The 16,523-nt window shown below is 38.8% G+C and overlaps 1 protein-coding gene across 1 annotated transcript in view; it reads right to left on the bottom strand.

Annotated features, from left to right (window-relative positions):
• Positions 1 to 253: 253 nt before the first annotated feature.
• The window catches only part of SPCS2 (signal peptidase complex subunit 2), a 27,626-nt gene continuing 11,356 nt past the window's right edge, over positions 254 to 16,523 (bottom strand). Inside the window, exons 2-5 of the mRNA XM_003992723.4 lie at positions 9,888 to 9,971; positions 8,893 to 9,053; positions 7,396 to 7,530; positions 254 to 1,030 (exon numbers count right to left, since the gene is read on the bottom strand). Coding sequence (XP_003992772.1) covers positions 844 to 1,030; positions 7,396 to 7,530; positions 8,893 to 9,053; positions 9,888 to 9,971 — 567 coding nt within the window. The 3' untranslated portion in view covers positions 254 to 843. The remainder of the gene's footprint in view (positions 1,031 to 7,395; positions 7,531 to 8,892; positions 9,054 to 9,887; positions 9,972 to 16,523) is intronic.

Below are 16,523 nucleotides of genomic sequence, written 5' to 3' on the forward strand. Positions count from 1 at the left end.
TCCCTGGAGAGCTAGCAGTTCCTCACCAACAGATTCACACAGGTTTCTGACCAGTAAAACAGCCTAGAAAACAAAAGGAACCTATAGTAGTAAGCCTGTTAACACTTGCTGCTCTGTTCATTCCTTTCATCAAGACTATGACTCCATTTTTTCACATCTTCTTTCCTTTTATTGAAAAAAATTTTAGAAAATGGCAGTTAATAAAGGGCACAAACAAATCAACAGGTACATACTAGTGGAAAACAAGACAATATAAAACTAAAAATGCCACTGGCTTCTTTAATTGGTTAAAAGCACAAAATGTAACAGGCAGAAGGTCTGTTTTAAACAAATTAAAAAGCTGTGGTTTTTTCCCAATTCTCCCCCAAGTCAGATATGTACACACCCACAAAAATGGTGTGTGAAGGAAAGCTGTCATACACAAGAAGTTGTATCCTGAATTAAGAGAAATAGCTGTTGAAACAGGAATTAACACAACAAGGTCAGCAATAGGTTAACAATTTTAAAAACTGAGTCTTCAAATGCTGCATGGCACAAAGCTATGTGATATAAAGTACTGCTGGGTAGGAAGAAGTCTGTATGGCTAGCAAAAATGCTTTTCTAGAAAAGCAAATCAAAACAACACGATCAGCAGACCTAGGAGGCTAAAGCTAGATATCAGAGCTACAACTTCTCATATCTGAACTAGAAAATCCTATTTATCCAGAATGGACTAAAATTTCAGGACAAAACAGGGACATTTTTAACATATCTTACTTTATCCATTTTAAGTTCTCTGCTTCCTTCTCCCTCATCCCGAAATTCAGCATGATCCAGCAGAAAGATGGCTGCTTTTAAAATTGGCTATTTTATTTTTCTTTCTGTGGCAAGACTGTCGTGGAGCCTGGATATTTCAGGCTCATATGCATCCATGACCAGTGTCCCGCTGTGGTCAAAAAACTTAGCAATGGACTTGGTGAACTCGGCCTCTCGCTGCTGCTTTGTTCTTCCACTGATGAAGGTCAACTTCAGAGTATATTTGTCATCAAACCTAAGCAAAGATAAGAAGTCAAAATCCAAACATAGAGATTCAACTAGTAATACTAGAGCATCAACTGTTTTTGAAGAAAGGACTGAGCTCGCTACTGGTGCTGTAGGTCACACACAGATCTTTAAAAAAAAAAAAAAAAAAAAAAAAATTCCAGAGGTTCCTAATTGCCTTCAAGATACAAGTTCTGATTCATTGGTATTACCGTGTCTGCCTTACTGTGCAACTCCTCTACCTTGTCATAGACTGTTCAGTCATACAGACCACTCCTCTTACCTCTGGACTTTGCCCTTATTATGCTAGAAGGGTCTTCCTAGTAGACATTTCTCTCCCATCTCACCAGACTAGTTCCCATTTATTAATATTAGGGCATAAAGTTTTCTGGGAAAGCCTTCCCAAACTGGGTCAGATGTCTCACCTTTGTCATACATTGCACTATCAATCGTCAATTCAACTATTAAGCACCTATCAGATGCAAGGTCTAATGATAGCTCCCATGTGGTCAATGAAATTATCTACTGAAAGGATGTTTGTGTATCTGTGCTCTTCGCTAACCTCAGAGATTCTTGAGGACAAGAATTCTGTCTTATTTGTTTTCTACTCTTAGTTTAGCACTTGGTAGACAATCAAATTTTTATGAATAAATGAAGAACTCGTGTTTTCACAGATGATCACCAATTCTAGGCTGTTCACAACTCTAGTGCTTGTTCTCTATAATCAATCTAGTTCCAGGTTCTACCTTATTCTAGGACAGAGGGTATCTTTTACTATATGAATTCTAGAGATTCTTTACCTACACCTTAAGTACCTTGAGGTCCTTTGCTATATCCACCAATTCAAAAGTGTTAATAAAAATCAACCTCTGGCAGGCTGACATTCCTCCCCTGACCATGATCTAACAGTTTCTGTCTCCATTTAATTAGGGCACATTCAGTAGATTGTCAAGCTGTTATTATCTTTACAGAAGCAACTGCTTAAGCGTGTTTCTGCATGTTTAAAATAGGAAAACTACCACATAATTTTCAAGATCACTGCCATGGTTAAAACAGTACCTATTATTAACCAGTGCTCAAAAAATCATACCTCAATAAATTATTGTCTAAGAAATAACAATTGTTGGTAAGGATGTGAAGAAAAAGGAACACTTGTGGACTGTTGTAGAGAATGTAAATTGGTGCAGCCACTGTGGAAAACAGTATAGAAGTTCCTCAAAAAATTAAAAATAGAATTATCATATGATCTAGTAATTCCACTACTTGGTATTTGCCACCCCACTCCCCCAAATGAAAACACTAATTTGAAATAGCCCTGTATTTGTTGCTGCATTATTTACAAGAGCCAAGATATGGAAGCAGCCCAGGTGTCCATTAACAAATGAATAGATAAGAAAGTCACAAAAAAGGGATGAGATCCTCTCATTCAGGAGGGACAATATGGATGGACTTTATGGGTATTATGCTAAATGGAAAAAGAGGAAGACAAATACCACATCATGTCACTTATATGTACAATCTAAACAAAACAAATGAATAAATAAACAAAAAGCAGAATCAGGCCTGTAAATACAGAGAAAAAACTGATGGTTGCCAGAGGGGAGGTAGCTGGGGGGTGGGCAAAATACGTGAAGCGGAGTGGGAGATACAGGTTTCCAGTTATGGAATAAGTAACAGGGACAAAAGGCACAGGAGTATAGTCAATGTACTGTGACAGCACTGCAGGGTGACAGATGGCAGCTACCCTGGTGAGCTACCTACAGAGCTGATGAATCACTATGCTGTACACCTGAAATTAATATAACACCATGTGTCAACCATACTAAAAAAAAAAAACAAACAAAAACCCTTGGCTAGCCAGTTATTCCCAACCCGCATAGCTGTGAGTGATGGTCTTTAAACTATTTTCAACACCTCAAAATTTTTCTCAAACTCCAGCCAACTGCTGTTAGTTGATTTCCGTAATTTGGGACTTTTAGGCCCAGTTTCACTGGCAGTTCCATGGCTTTGATGGTAGGACATGATCTGATGAGTTGTGATCTGATGCACTTTAGAAATAAATACTCATTAATATTTTATTATTATATGTTATATAACTTACATGTAATATATAACAATTACATCTAAAATATTTTCAGGAAAATATAAATGTTATTATATAATAATTATGTAATACTTATTCAGTACCAACTACACATGTCAAGCAGTTTCAGATGCTAAGGATATACAGCAGTGAACACCACAGACAAAGCTGTGTCTTTTGGGACTTTAGCGTATATGAAAGAACCAACAATAAAACAGAAAATATGATGTCCTTTTATTTTTTTTAATTTTTTTTTAACGTTTATTTATTTTTGAGACAGAGAGAGACAGAGCATGAACGGGGGAGGGGCAGAGAGAGAGGGAGACACAGAATCGGAAGCAGGCTCCAGGCTCTGAGCCATCAGCCCAGAGCCCGACGCGGGGCTCGAACTCGCGGACCGCGAGATCGTGACCTGAGCTGAAGTCGGACGCTTAACCAACTGAGCCACCCAGGTGCCCCTATGATGTCCTTTTAAATATAGCAGGCAGGAAAAGGGTTCACTAAGCAGATATTTAAGCAGAGCCCTAAAGAAAGGAAGAACAAGTTTTCTGGAAAAAGAATAATCCAAGCAAGGAAACAGCAAATGCAATAGCCCTAAGGCAAGAACATGCCTGGAATGTCTGAAGAACATGACGGAATGAGAGAGGAGAGCCACAGGAAAGAAGGGGTATGTGTGCTTATGTGTGGGGTGCAGAGAATAGAGGAGTATAGACTTCTAAGCTGGACTTAGGAGTTTAGATTTTTCTCAGAGTGACAGGGTTTTGAACGGAGGATTGAGTTGAAGTGCCTTATGCTCTAAAAAGATCACTCTGCCTGTTGTACTGGAAATAGACTATGAGCAGGGAGAGCAGTTGTGGAGGTCCATGAGGACATTATTACAGTGACCTGAGAGATGAGGGTAGCAGTAGAGATGGCAAGTGATTAGACTGAATATATTTAGAAGACAGAGCTGACAGGATTTGCTGACAGACTATTGGAAAGACTGAGAGAGAGGAGTCAAAATGACTGAGTACTGGCCGGAGTAAATAGGAGGATGGAAGTGCCATTTATTGAGATGGGAAAACTGGAGGTAGAACAGGTTTGGATGAGGGATAGCAGGCTTAGGTTTTGAATATGTTAATTTTGAAATGCTAAATAGGATCCAATGTCAAACAGAAAAGTGGAGTTCAGGATAGGTCTAGGATGAAAATACAGATTTAGAGATTTTCAGTATAAAGATGGTATTTAAAGTCTTGAAAGTCTAGATAATATTACACTTAGTGAATATAGATAGAGAAGAGGTGCTAGGAACAAGCACTAGTGTGGCATTTCAAATTTAGAGCTGTTCCTTCAAATACTGAAGAATCATAAAAGCGACTAGAAAAGCAGACATTAAGGTATGAAGAAAATTAGGAGATTATGGTATCCTAGAAACCTAGTTAAAAAGCAAGTGTAACAAGGAGTGAGCGATTCACTGTCAAATGCTGATTGAGTACAAGGATGAAAGAGATATAAAGACAAACAGATCCAAGAGATACAGAGAGAAGAAATGGGGAGCAGAGAAATAAGACCATGTGGGGAGAATAAGGAGAACAAAACCAATTTTTTTAGTTGGAAGAAATTACAGCATGTTTGTATGCCACAAGAAATGATCCAGCAGAGAGGGAAACATCATGTAAATGAGAAGGGAGAGAAGCTAGTGGATAAATGGAGAGGAGGCTTTAGATGGGAACTCCGGAAGAAACAGACTATGAGGAGCACCACAAGCAGGTAATGATGGGGGCTTCTGACTGCTTTGATTTTCTCAGCAACAAAAGAATAGGAGGGTAAATATGAGAGAGTAGGATAGGTATGAAGACAGAGGAGAAGGTATAAAGGATGCTTTAGGACAGTGAGAGTAACTGGACTACAGAAATGCCACGGAACCGAAGATGGGTAAGGAGGAAGTAAGACAATGAAAGACAAAAGAGACAGTGAAAAGGTGGGAGGCTCAATGCATTAGAGATGCTAGTGAGGCTGAAGAACCACTGGGACAAGAGAACTAGAAAAATAGGAAGCAATGGTCATAGAGCGGGATACTGAAACTGAAATCATTGAAGGTAATTAGTTACCAGTATCAGCAAGGTTTAGGGTATGTCCAGGGAAGTAAGTGTTTGAACCATGGTAGAAAACAAGATGATCAGAGGAGAGGCCAGTGAACAGGAATTATCAACTATTTGGATAATGAAATCACCAAGACTTCCAAAGGAGCTATGTTAGAGAGAATGCCAATGAGCCAGGAGCTATCTTCTTCTTCTTCTTCTTCTTCTTTTTTTTTTTTTTTTTTTGCCAGGAGCTATCTTCAAGGAAAGAGAAGAGAGTCTATATTTAAGTGCAGTGAGAAGGAACAGAGGTGGCATACCTCCTCACCACAGGAAACAATAATGTGGCAGCTGGTAAAAATCAGCAGAGAATGTGGAAAAAACCAGAACCCTTGTGCACTGCTAGTGGGATTGAAAATGGTGCAGCTATTACAGAAAACAGTCTGCAATTCCTCAAGCAATTAAAAGAGTTACCGTATGACCCAGCAATTCCTCTCCTAGGTAAGTTACCTGAGAAATGAAAACATTATGTCCACACAAAAACTTGTAGGTGGACTGTTTATAGCACCATTATTCACAATAGCCAAAAGGTGGAAACCACTCAAATGTCCATCCACTGATAAATGGATTAACAAAACGTGGTATAGCCATGTAACGGAATATTTGGCATAAAAAGGAATAAAATATCGACACTTGCTACACCATGGGGAATCTTGGAACATTATGCTAAGTGAAAGAAGCCAGTCACAAAAGATCATATACTGTATGATTCCACTCACATGAAATATCTGGAACTGAGAAATCTATAGAGACAGAAAGCAGATTAATGGTGACTGAACGCTGAGGGAATGAGTGTGTGTGGGGGGGGGGGGGCAGGGGAGCAGATAGCTAAAGGGTACAGAGTTTCTTTTTGAGATGATAAAAATGTTCTAAAGTTGGCTGTGGTGATGGTTGCAATATCTGAAAACACACTAGAAACCAATGACGTGTACACTTAAATGTGTGAACTGTACGGTATGTGAACTATATCTCAATAAAGCTGTCAAAAAAATGAGAATGTGTGTATGAATGAGATGAAATGCGTGAATGGAAATAATGAAATCAAGATGCTGCTAGGGTCTAGAATTCTACAACTGTTTTAGGGACCTGGCACAAGGTATAGACTTATGATGGCTGAGTTCAAAGGGCAGCTGGGGACCCTGCCAGGAGAACCCAGCTAGAACATCAGAATCACATTCTGCTCCTCCTCATAGGCATTGGCACAAGCCAGTAAGAAGAGGCTGTTTGGTGTTGATGCTATGCTTACCATCATATATGTGAATAACCATACTTGTAATTTGAGAGCCTACTATGTGCTAGGAACTGTCCCATGTGTTTTTAGGACAGTGACTAAGAGCGTGAGTTCTGGGCTCAGATATGGGCTGGAATACCAGCTAGAATTTACTTTTGGGCTCTAGGAATTAATTAAACCCTTTGGGTCTGTGTTCTTACCTATAAAATGGGTGGTTCTAAGATTTAAATGAGATAATGCACTTGGCACGATACCCAGTATATGGTTAACGCTTCACCAACGTTTGCTATTTTTATACTTGGTATATGTACCAGCTGGCATCTTCCCAACAACTCTATGAGTCATTCTTGATCCGGTTTTGACTAAAGCTCAAATAGTTTACATGATATACCAAACATCATACAGCTATAAAGAGATGAGCTAGAACTTAAACCCAGCTCTGGATACCTAAAAAGACCTCAGGTGTCAGTTGTACTAAGTTATACCCACAGCTGGTCAGGAATTTGGAAAGGTGATTCTCTGAGTTGCCCAGTACATTGCTGCAAAAATTTCTGACTACACAGACTGTAGTCAAGATCACGGAAGATATAGAAGCTAATGGGGTTCTTCAAAGATAATTCACTTCACACTTTTGGCCTTCTTAGTTCTGCATTCTAATTGGCTTCATTTATTGGCCACAAGGAAAGAGACTCATTCTTCATCCTTCTACCAAAGTACTTCCTCCAACACTTTATCCTCAGAGCACTTCTGTGATAATACAAACTCAGAAGTACAATGTTAGGAAAAACCTTCTAGACCATTCATACCCCTTTCTTCATTTTACATGACTGGTTCTATGATCTGCATGGAGTAAGCGTACAATAAAATAGTCTGTTGAAAATGACTCAACTCCCAGAGAGAATCCGACAGCAGAATTTAATAGTCTTTGAGGATAGTCATACCTTTTGAGACTGGAGGACAGTTGCCAAATATCATCAGGATCCATTCCTGTAGGATCTTTCCTGTGGGCCACAAGAAAGATGCTCTTCTCCTTATATGAGGTATAAATGGTCAGGATCCCCATCATCACAAAATAGGTTCAGATAAAGTTAAGGAAAAAACACACAAACACACACAAAAGAACACACACACATATACATATATATCTGTATGTGTGTGTGTGTGTGTGTGTATGCATTTTTAGTGTTGGGCACAGAGAAGTCATTACCATTACATATGGAACCGACACGATTATAAAAAATACCATGATGTTTACTTTAAACACCAAACAAATGAAATTTTATCACGGTAGTTCTCTTGGGAGGTCATATATTTATAATTATGTTGCTCTCATTGTTTAAACCTCTTTTGGAATTCCTTTGGGGACTGTCTCCAGAACCTACAACATATTCTCTGGAACCACCTTAATGGTGAAAAAATTCATACTGGGATGATTTATCTGATTATTGAAAGAAGTCAAGGTGCCAATTCTGGGACTATAATTTGGGATCAATTTGGAGAATACCATTTTTAATCAGGGCCTGCTTTATTAAATGGCTTGCTAGAAGAAAAATTCCCAAAGTACATTTTTTTAGAAATATTTCAGGGACACCTGGGTGGCTTAGCTGGTTAAGCACCTGACTCTTGATTTTGGCTCAGGTCATGATCTCACAGTCATGAGTTCAAGCCCCATAGTGGGCTCTGCACTGGACGCCAAGCCTGCTTAAGATTCTTTCTCTCCCTCTCTCACTGCCCCTCTCTGGCTTGACCACACAAGCTTGAGCACTCCCTCTCTCCAGCTTGCGTGCACACAAGCACGAGCTCGCTCTCTCGTTCTCAAAAAAAAGAAAAAAAAAAAAAATCTTTGTAATTCTGAATGTCTACTGCATATATATGTAACTGAGCAGCATTCAAGCAGACTCCAGTAAGTTCTTAGCACAAGATCACAAAACAACTTCCATTTCAAACCCAGGTCCTCCAGCTCCAGAATAGGATTTAATTCTGTTATACAAGCCACACCTCTACTCATACTCACTAACTCTCAGTCCAGCCCTTCAGCTTCAAGGAAACCTGAATCTCCAAAATCTGATCCTTTCCTAATATCCCGGAATGAGTGTCTTAAAGCAAACTGGGTCTAATGGAAATGCGGTAGGCTAGAAATGAGAAGAACTGGGTCTCACTATAATGTGTGGTTTGCTATTAGGCACTCACACATGGATTATAATGACCTCTACATTAACAAGTAAACAGAATTAAAGATAAAATAACCACACTAAATTTAAAATATCAATGATAATTACTACCTACAACTACAGATGCCCATGGCTCATACTGTTAAATTCTAACAGTAGCAGGCCCCAGAATCAAAGTTTGTTTTTTGTAGGGAGCAGGGAGGATGATCAGTAGAGATTCTAATAAACAGTCACTAGAGAACAAACCTGAGCATAAATAAAGGATATGATACGACACACAAAGCCAGAACAGGCTTAGATTCTGGAAAGGGGTGCATATAATCCCAGATCAAAGCCACTATGGCAAAGAAACAGGAGATGGTACAGATGGTGAGGCGACCGTCAATCAGACCAAAATTCTCCACATACTTGTACTTTTCCAGAAGTACCTAGTAAAAAGAACAAGGAATCAAGCTCACAGAATTGCTTCCTTCCTAGTACCTGTTTTTAGTCTTGATTTCCATGTAAAAGTTATATTAAGGATCATATAAATTACCAAGTAGTTCTCTCCAATCAGGATTTCACCACTCTAAGCAAAAAAGACTCAAGCTGTTCACAATGATCCCAGAGAAAAAGTTCATTAACTTCTCACACATTGTGTTTTTTTTTTTTTAATCCTCAACTTTGCCCGTGGGATGAAGGGAAGTTTCTCTTCCCTTTTTAAATAGAGAGATGACCAATCATGAATGAATATCCTATATTCCCCTCAACCCTGTTGGCTCTAGGCTAATTAACCTCAAAAACAATAAACTACCAGCTTTCTGTAATTCAAAAATTAGAGAATTTGACAGAAGCTTGAGGTAGCTAACATTTTAATGCATATTCCCTCATATAACGTTAAGGATTTTAGAAACTGCTTTATGGCTCAATTCCTACAACTAAAAACTACGGTCATTCCCAGTCACAAAAGAAAAAGATCCCGCAGATGTGCCATAAGCTGTACGTATGTTAACAGACTCCCTACCTCAAGAAAATATTTTTTTGGAGCACCTGGGTGGCTCAGTTAGTTAAGCGTCCGACTTCGGCTCAGGTCACGATCTCGCAGTCTGTGAGTTCGAGCCCCGCGTCGGGCTCTGTGCTGACAGTTCAGAGCCTGGAGCCTGCTTCAGATTCTGTGTCTCCCTCGCTCTCTGCCCCTCCCCCGCTTGCACTCTGTCTCCCTCTCTCAAAAATAAACAAACATTAAAAAAATTAAAAAATTAAAAAAAAAAAAAAGAAAATACCTTTTTGGCAGAATCATCCAAAGAATTCTTCACAGCGGATCCATCCCATTTGTCAATTTTTACAGGCTTATCATCAATTTTCCACTGTAAAACAGAAAAGTTGTGCATCACCAGGCATGGCATCTTACTGAAAGTAACATGAACTACTTCCTTAAGTGTTCAAAAAACAACATAAGACCTAGTACCTAACTGCAGTTTCAACTCCCCAGAAATATATCCAGTTAATACAGGAATTTCCTGGTCAGCACTAGGAAATTTACTGATAGGCCCCTTCCATTCTCTTAAGGGTGATCTTGCTTAAAACAATGGCTTCTTTGCTAATAATTTCCTTTTTTCCACTCCCTCTCTAGCTTTAAAAATCTTTGTTTCTGTAGCCTTTTGGAGCTTCCCTCTACCCACTAGATGGAATGCTGCCTGATTCATGAATCGATTAATAAAGCCAATTAGATCTTTAAAATTTATTTGAAGTTTTTACTTAACAAGACCACCTTTCAAGTACATGTAACATTTACTCTTTGTCTTCTGATGTTACACAGCTAAAAGACAAAAAAACACTTAAAAATGAAATTGAAGGAGATTAGGTCACTAGAATCAGGTGGTACTCATATGATGTTGCCAGTCTTCTATGCTAGAAAGCTCAATCTGGGCTACAGAGACTACAGTGTGAACTCACATATCCCATCCCCATTTCACCCAAATGTGGGAATAGGGAAGAACTCCACTTGTTCATCCTTTCATTCTGTGACCACAAAACTCAGACAATATACACCCATGAACTTTCAGACACTAACAAGATGAGGAACATCTCTTTTAATACATGTTCATCAGCTAACAACTTTTATATTTTACCAGTATGTCTTAACTGTAGGAAAACAGCAAATCCAGTGTAGTCTGTTGGAAAGAACATTTTGAATTAAAAATCAAGTCCTATTATTAGTTATAGGACTTTGGACAAACTCCACTTCAATTTCTCTCATCTACAGAGGTTTAGAAAGGTTCTCCAATACTGTGCTAGCTAGAAGCAAGTGATTATCTCACACACTGCTGGTAGAAATTCAAAATGGTATAACACCTACTAAGGCAATTTATCACCTTGGATTCCACTTCTGGGAAATTGTCCCTATGTGCATACACAGGAAATAATATACAAGGCTACTCACTGAAGCAGCATTTGTAACAACAAAAAGTAACTCAAGTACTCAACTACAGAGGACTGGTTAAACAAACTTGTAGTGTACCCAGATATCTTGAGAAGGTAGAAGGACATGGGTGGGACTGACTCTTTAATGTATGCCTTTTTAATTTTTAAACATGTGAACATTTCATATAGTAAAAAAAATTCTCAAATGTGAGTGATTCCATGAACAAAGCTTAAGTGGAACAGGGTGCTACAAATAATCTGATAAACCTGTCTTTTATAGATCACATTGCCCAACTTAAAAAAAAAAATTTTTTTTAAGTTTTTTTTTTTTTTAATGTTTATTTACTTTTGAGAGAGACAGAGACAGAACATGAGCTGGGGAAAGGCAGAGAGAGAGGGAGACACAGAATCCAAAGCAGGCTCCAGGCTCTGAGCTGTCAGCACAGAGCCCAACGTGATCTCACAAGCTGAGATCATGACCTGAGCCAAAGTCAGATGCTCAACCGACTGAGCCACCCAGGTGCCCCAGCACAATGCCCAACTCTTAGTTTTTTATATCAAGCGAATACCGCATTTCATAAAAATTACAAACCAGCAGGCCAATACAAAATAGCAATAGATTTTACAGAAAGAGAAGAGAACTTCATATTTATCTTTCTGATTGAGCACAAGTTCAGATACTGCATATGAGAAATAAGGAGACAGACTAAACATCTGTAGAAATATAACACAACAAACTTGTTTTTTAAAACTGTGATCCTATGTACTATTACACAAAAAAGAAAAACTGTTCTGTGAAGTTTGTTGAGAGAAAAAACATGAACTACAACAGCCATACTTCAAGTGATTAAAAATCAATCAAGGTTTTTTGCCTTTGGTATCTCATAAAAACAAGAATTTTCTTTGAGAAAATTACTCGTGGCAAATACCATTTTGATAACAGCAAGCAAAAGAAAGAACCTGTACAGCCAGAATTCATAATTAAAATTATTTGTGAAACAAAGTCATTAAAACATTTTGGGGTCATTCCAAAAAGAAAAAATCATATTCTCATAGACACTCAGCTACACATCACTATCTGCAGTACATTAAAGAAACTTGCCTTTACAACTTAGAGGATAATTTCTCAGCAATCTGGGGGGGATAAAACACAGAAGCTATTACAGCATGTGCTGAAATAGCCCCAGCTCTACCTCCACTGTCTGGCAGCTAGAAGCAATCTTCAGTAAGTGGCACAGGAACATTTCCACTGACTCACAAAGTTTATGATTTCTGAAGAGATGGGAGCATCATCCGTTTTGTGTGCATGAAAACCTTTACCCTATTCAGAGAAAATAGCATCTCTGCTATAGTCAGAGACACATCTAGAAAAAGGGCAGGAGGGTGGACATTAGATGCTTACTTTTCTGACTTATTTTCTGTCATTCTCAAAAATTGCTCAACTAAAATGTATACTACTCTTCCATTTTTCTCTCTCCTGCTATTCAGAGCATTTTAAGAAACTTTTTTTTCCTTCTCTCTCTTATCTTCTTACACCATAAGGGCAATTGCTTTCCTTTTGTAATAAAAAGACAAAGCAAAGGTTGGTTTCTTTCATATGGGACCTCACAGGATAAATTACCAAGAAAGGTCTGTGCAGAAAAGAGCTAAGATAGGCCTGAGACCGCCATCCTTAGAAAGGCCTGCTTCCAAGGCTGGCCCTTGCTTGGTATTTGGAAAGTTGGCTGGTAAACAGTGACTTACACGGATATAAAACTTTCCCTAAGTGGTAAGAGTGGCTCATTGTGCTTCAGCTGTTTGTATAAATGATGTAGTTTATGCTACACACGAGTTTTCTTTCTAGGAGTCTGGAGTTTTGCCACAGGCTAGGCAGAGGGTGCATACTTAACCAGCTCCCAGTAAAAAACCTGGACACTGAGTTTGTAGTGAGCTTCCTTGGCAGACAACACTCAACACTCCATACGTACCGTCACATCATACTGTTACTGGAGGAATTAAGCACAATTTCTAGGACGCTACTGGCAGAGGGCTCTCAGAATTTTGTACTTGGTTTCCTCCAGACTTCATCCTATGCACCTCTTCCTTTTGCTGAAATAAATCTTGCCCACAAGTAAAACTACATACTCAGTCCTGTGTATCAGTCCTAGTGAATCACTTGAACCAAGTGGACTTAGGGATCCCTGATACAGGCAGTACTGCCAATTAAGATATAGCAATGCTGTAACTTCACACAATTCCTCTTTCCCACACTCCCTCTTGCATGGTACAGTTACATGTATACTGGGCCCAATCAACAATCATAGGCATTGACTTTAAGACCATTGCTATTGTCAATTCCCCTCCTCAGACACTACTTTTATTTCCTTTTGGCTGAATTTTTTTTTTAATATTCATCTCTGTATTGCTTTAAAAATTGTTTACATTCTTATTTCTTAATTTCTCAGTTTTTGGCATTAAATCTATTGACTTCTCACAACAAAAGAGGAAATTGAGCCCTTTCATCCCCTGCCACACTCACATTAATTTTCTCTGCTCACCCCCCCCACCATCTTTTTAATACATCATAGTAGATCACTAGTGATTTGGTCTTACACCTTAATTTTGGCTAGATTATCCAAACTGTACACTATAATCATAAATGCTATTCACAGATGAGTCATGTATTATACTAGGATTACTTTTTCTTTCCTGATCACTTTTTGTTTTCCTGGGAGCTACTGTTGTTTTGGTTGTTTTCTTTTTTTTTCAACGTTTATTTATTTTTTAGGACAGAGAGAGACAGAGCATGAACGGGGGAGGGGCAGACAGAGAGGGAGACACAGAATCGGAAACAGGCTCCAGGCTCCGAGCCATCAGCCCAGAGCCCAACGCGGGGCTCGAACTCATGGACCGCGAGATCGTGACCTGGCTGAAGTCGGACGCTTAACCGACTGCGCCACCCAGGCGCCCCTTGGTTGTTGTTTTCAATCAATGTATTTATCATCAATATAGTGATATTTCGAATTCTCACCCAATTGTTTAAATTTCCTGTCAATATGTGCAAAAATATTCATCATTCTGTGAATTTCATCTTTTTGGAGTAATTGGTCTTAGAGCCTCCTGACCTGCTTTGATCTGGGTGGACTGCTTTCCAGGCTTGCTGTATAGCTATCATCCTGGAATTTCCCTTCACCACCACCCTGGGGGTTCCCATAACCTCCTCTTGGGCTGGACCCCCTTTTCTTAGATACCATGTCTTACTCTTTTCTCAGTTTACTATTCCCTTGATCTGGTGAACACATCCTCTAGTGGGTCCTTGAAAAATGCACACAGGAAATCAATTTTGAGACTACACATCTGAAAACATCCTTTTAGTCTACCCTCACAATTAATACAAATAATTTCTCTTCAAAAAATTTAAAGTTTTATTCCATTGTCTCAAGAGTTTAAGGGACTCCTGAGATTCCTGAAGCCATTCTGATTCCTGATCCTTCATATACAATGTTCTTTCCCTTACAGGAAGTTCTTTATGTTGTGTGTCTAAAAATTTCAGGATGATATCCCTTATGCAGGTCAATTTGCATCCACTGTTAAACTGCTAGTACCACTGATAGGCCTTAAGCAGATTCTCAATATGGAAACCAGTGTCCTTCGGATTAGAAAACTAGAGTCCAGGGATATTAAGCATCACACAGCCAGTAAGTGACAGGCAACTAAATTACTTAGGGCTAACTTATAAACACATGGTTCACCATAAAACTGTCCCTTCTTCAGTGATAGAAACTTACTTTTACTTGCCTTAATCTCTGAACTCAACCCCAAGGCAGATTCTGTTTGTGGCCTTCTTCTCAAAGACATACTATATTCAAATCAGAACCTAACTGAATTTAGATTCACTACAGATGTAGGCAAATGCATTCTTTCTTCACTTAATAAGGCAGCCCTTACTATGCAAAGGAGCACAATATAGTGGTTAAAAGATACAGCTTTGGAGTCAGACTACTTGAGTTTTAATTCTCACTTTCCTATTTAATGGATGATATTGGGCAAATAATTTAATCTTTCTCTTAATGTTTATTTTTGCAAGAGCACATAATTTAATCTTTCTATAGCTTTAGTTTGCTCAATTGTAAAATAAAGATAAAAATATCTATTTCACACGTTAGTATGAGGATTAAATACTGTAATTAAAAAACAGCAAAATGCCTGGTACACACAAGTAGTTATTAAAAATTAGCTACTGTTGTTGCTATTAATTATGCAAAGCTAATATACTGCATCACAGTTAGCTGGATTTATATAACATCCCCCTCACTGGGTAACAGGGACTACATGTTTTACATTCTCAGAGTGAGGGACATAACATAGTGTCAACAGCTACTTCTTGAAAAGATGTCTAAACAATCTTATAAAGAAACAAAAGGAAAAGATTTCTAAAATGTTAACTTTCAGTTTAAATTTAACAAATGTATACGTGGCTGAAGTAATCTCACTTGGTTCTTATCCACAGAATTTGAGGGAGGTATAACCAGAGCTATTACTGAGTGCACAATGTGTCCTATGTAGTGTGCTAAATGTTTTACATACACCATCTCTTTTAATCCCTATGATAACGCTACTAAGAACAATTACCATCTGCTATGGACAAATGTTTTTGTCTCTCCCCACAGATCAGATGCTGAAATTCTAACCCCAATGTGATAGTATTGGGCTGTGGGCCTTTGGGAAGTAATTAGGTCATGCGGGTAGAGCCTTCATGGGAGGGATTAGTGCCCTTACAAAAAGACACAAGGGGCGCCTGAGTGGCTCAGTCAGTTAAGCGTCCAACTTCGGCTCAGGTCATGATCTCACAGTTCGTGGGTTCAAGCCCTGCATTGGGCTCTGTGCTAAGAGCTCAGAGTCTGGAGCCTGCTTCGGATTGTTTCTCCCTCTCTCTCTGCCCCTCCCCCGCTCACACTGTCTCTCAAAAATGAATAAATGTTAAAAAAAAAAAACAACAACTTTTTTTTCAAGAACACGAGAGCTTGTTTCTATTCTGTTTTCCACCATGTGAGGATCCGAGAAGGCTGTCCGCAAGCAGAAGGGCCTTTATCAGAACCCATGCCGGCACCCTGAACTCAGACTTCCCAGCCTCCAGAATCATGAGATAAAGATTTCAGTTGTTTAAGCTACTCATTCTATGGCATTTTTGATAAGGCAGCTCAAACTGACTAACATCCTTCTTTTATAGATAACAGTAAGGGTTTTAGAAATTTGCCCAAAGTGACAGGAAGTGGTAAAGCCAGACTCAACGGAGTTTTCATTTCAAAACCCATTCTCTTTCTCATTATTCCACATTGCTTCCCACAAAGTGTAAGGTGCTTCCCACAAAGTATAAGGTGCTTCCCACAAAATATAAGGAAAGGAATTATTAGCTATCAAAAACAAAAGAAAAAGACATAAATCCCTGAAGTGATAGCCGTATAGAGGATCCTGATTCCTACCTAATAAGTTATAGCTAACATAAAAAGAATCTA

Source organism: Felis catus, chromosome D1 (assembly GCF_018350175.1).
Source record: "Felis catus isolate Fca126 chromosome D1, F.catus_Fca126_mat1.0, whole genome shotgun sequence".
NCBI lineage: Eukaryota > Metazoa > Chordata > Mammalia > Carnivora > Felidae > Felis > Felis catus.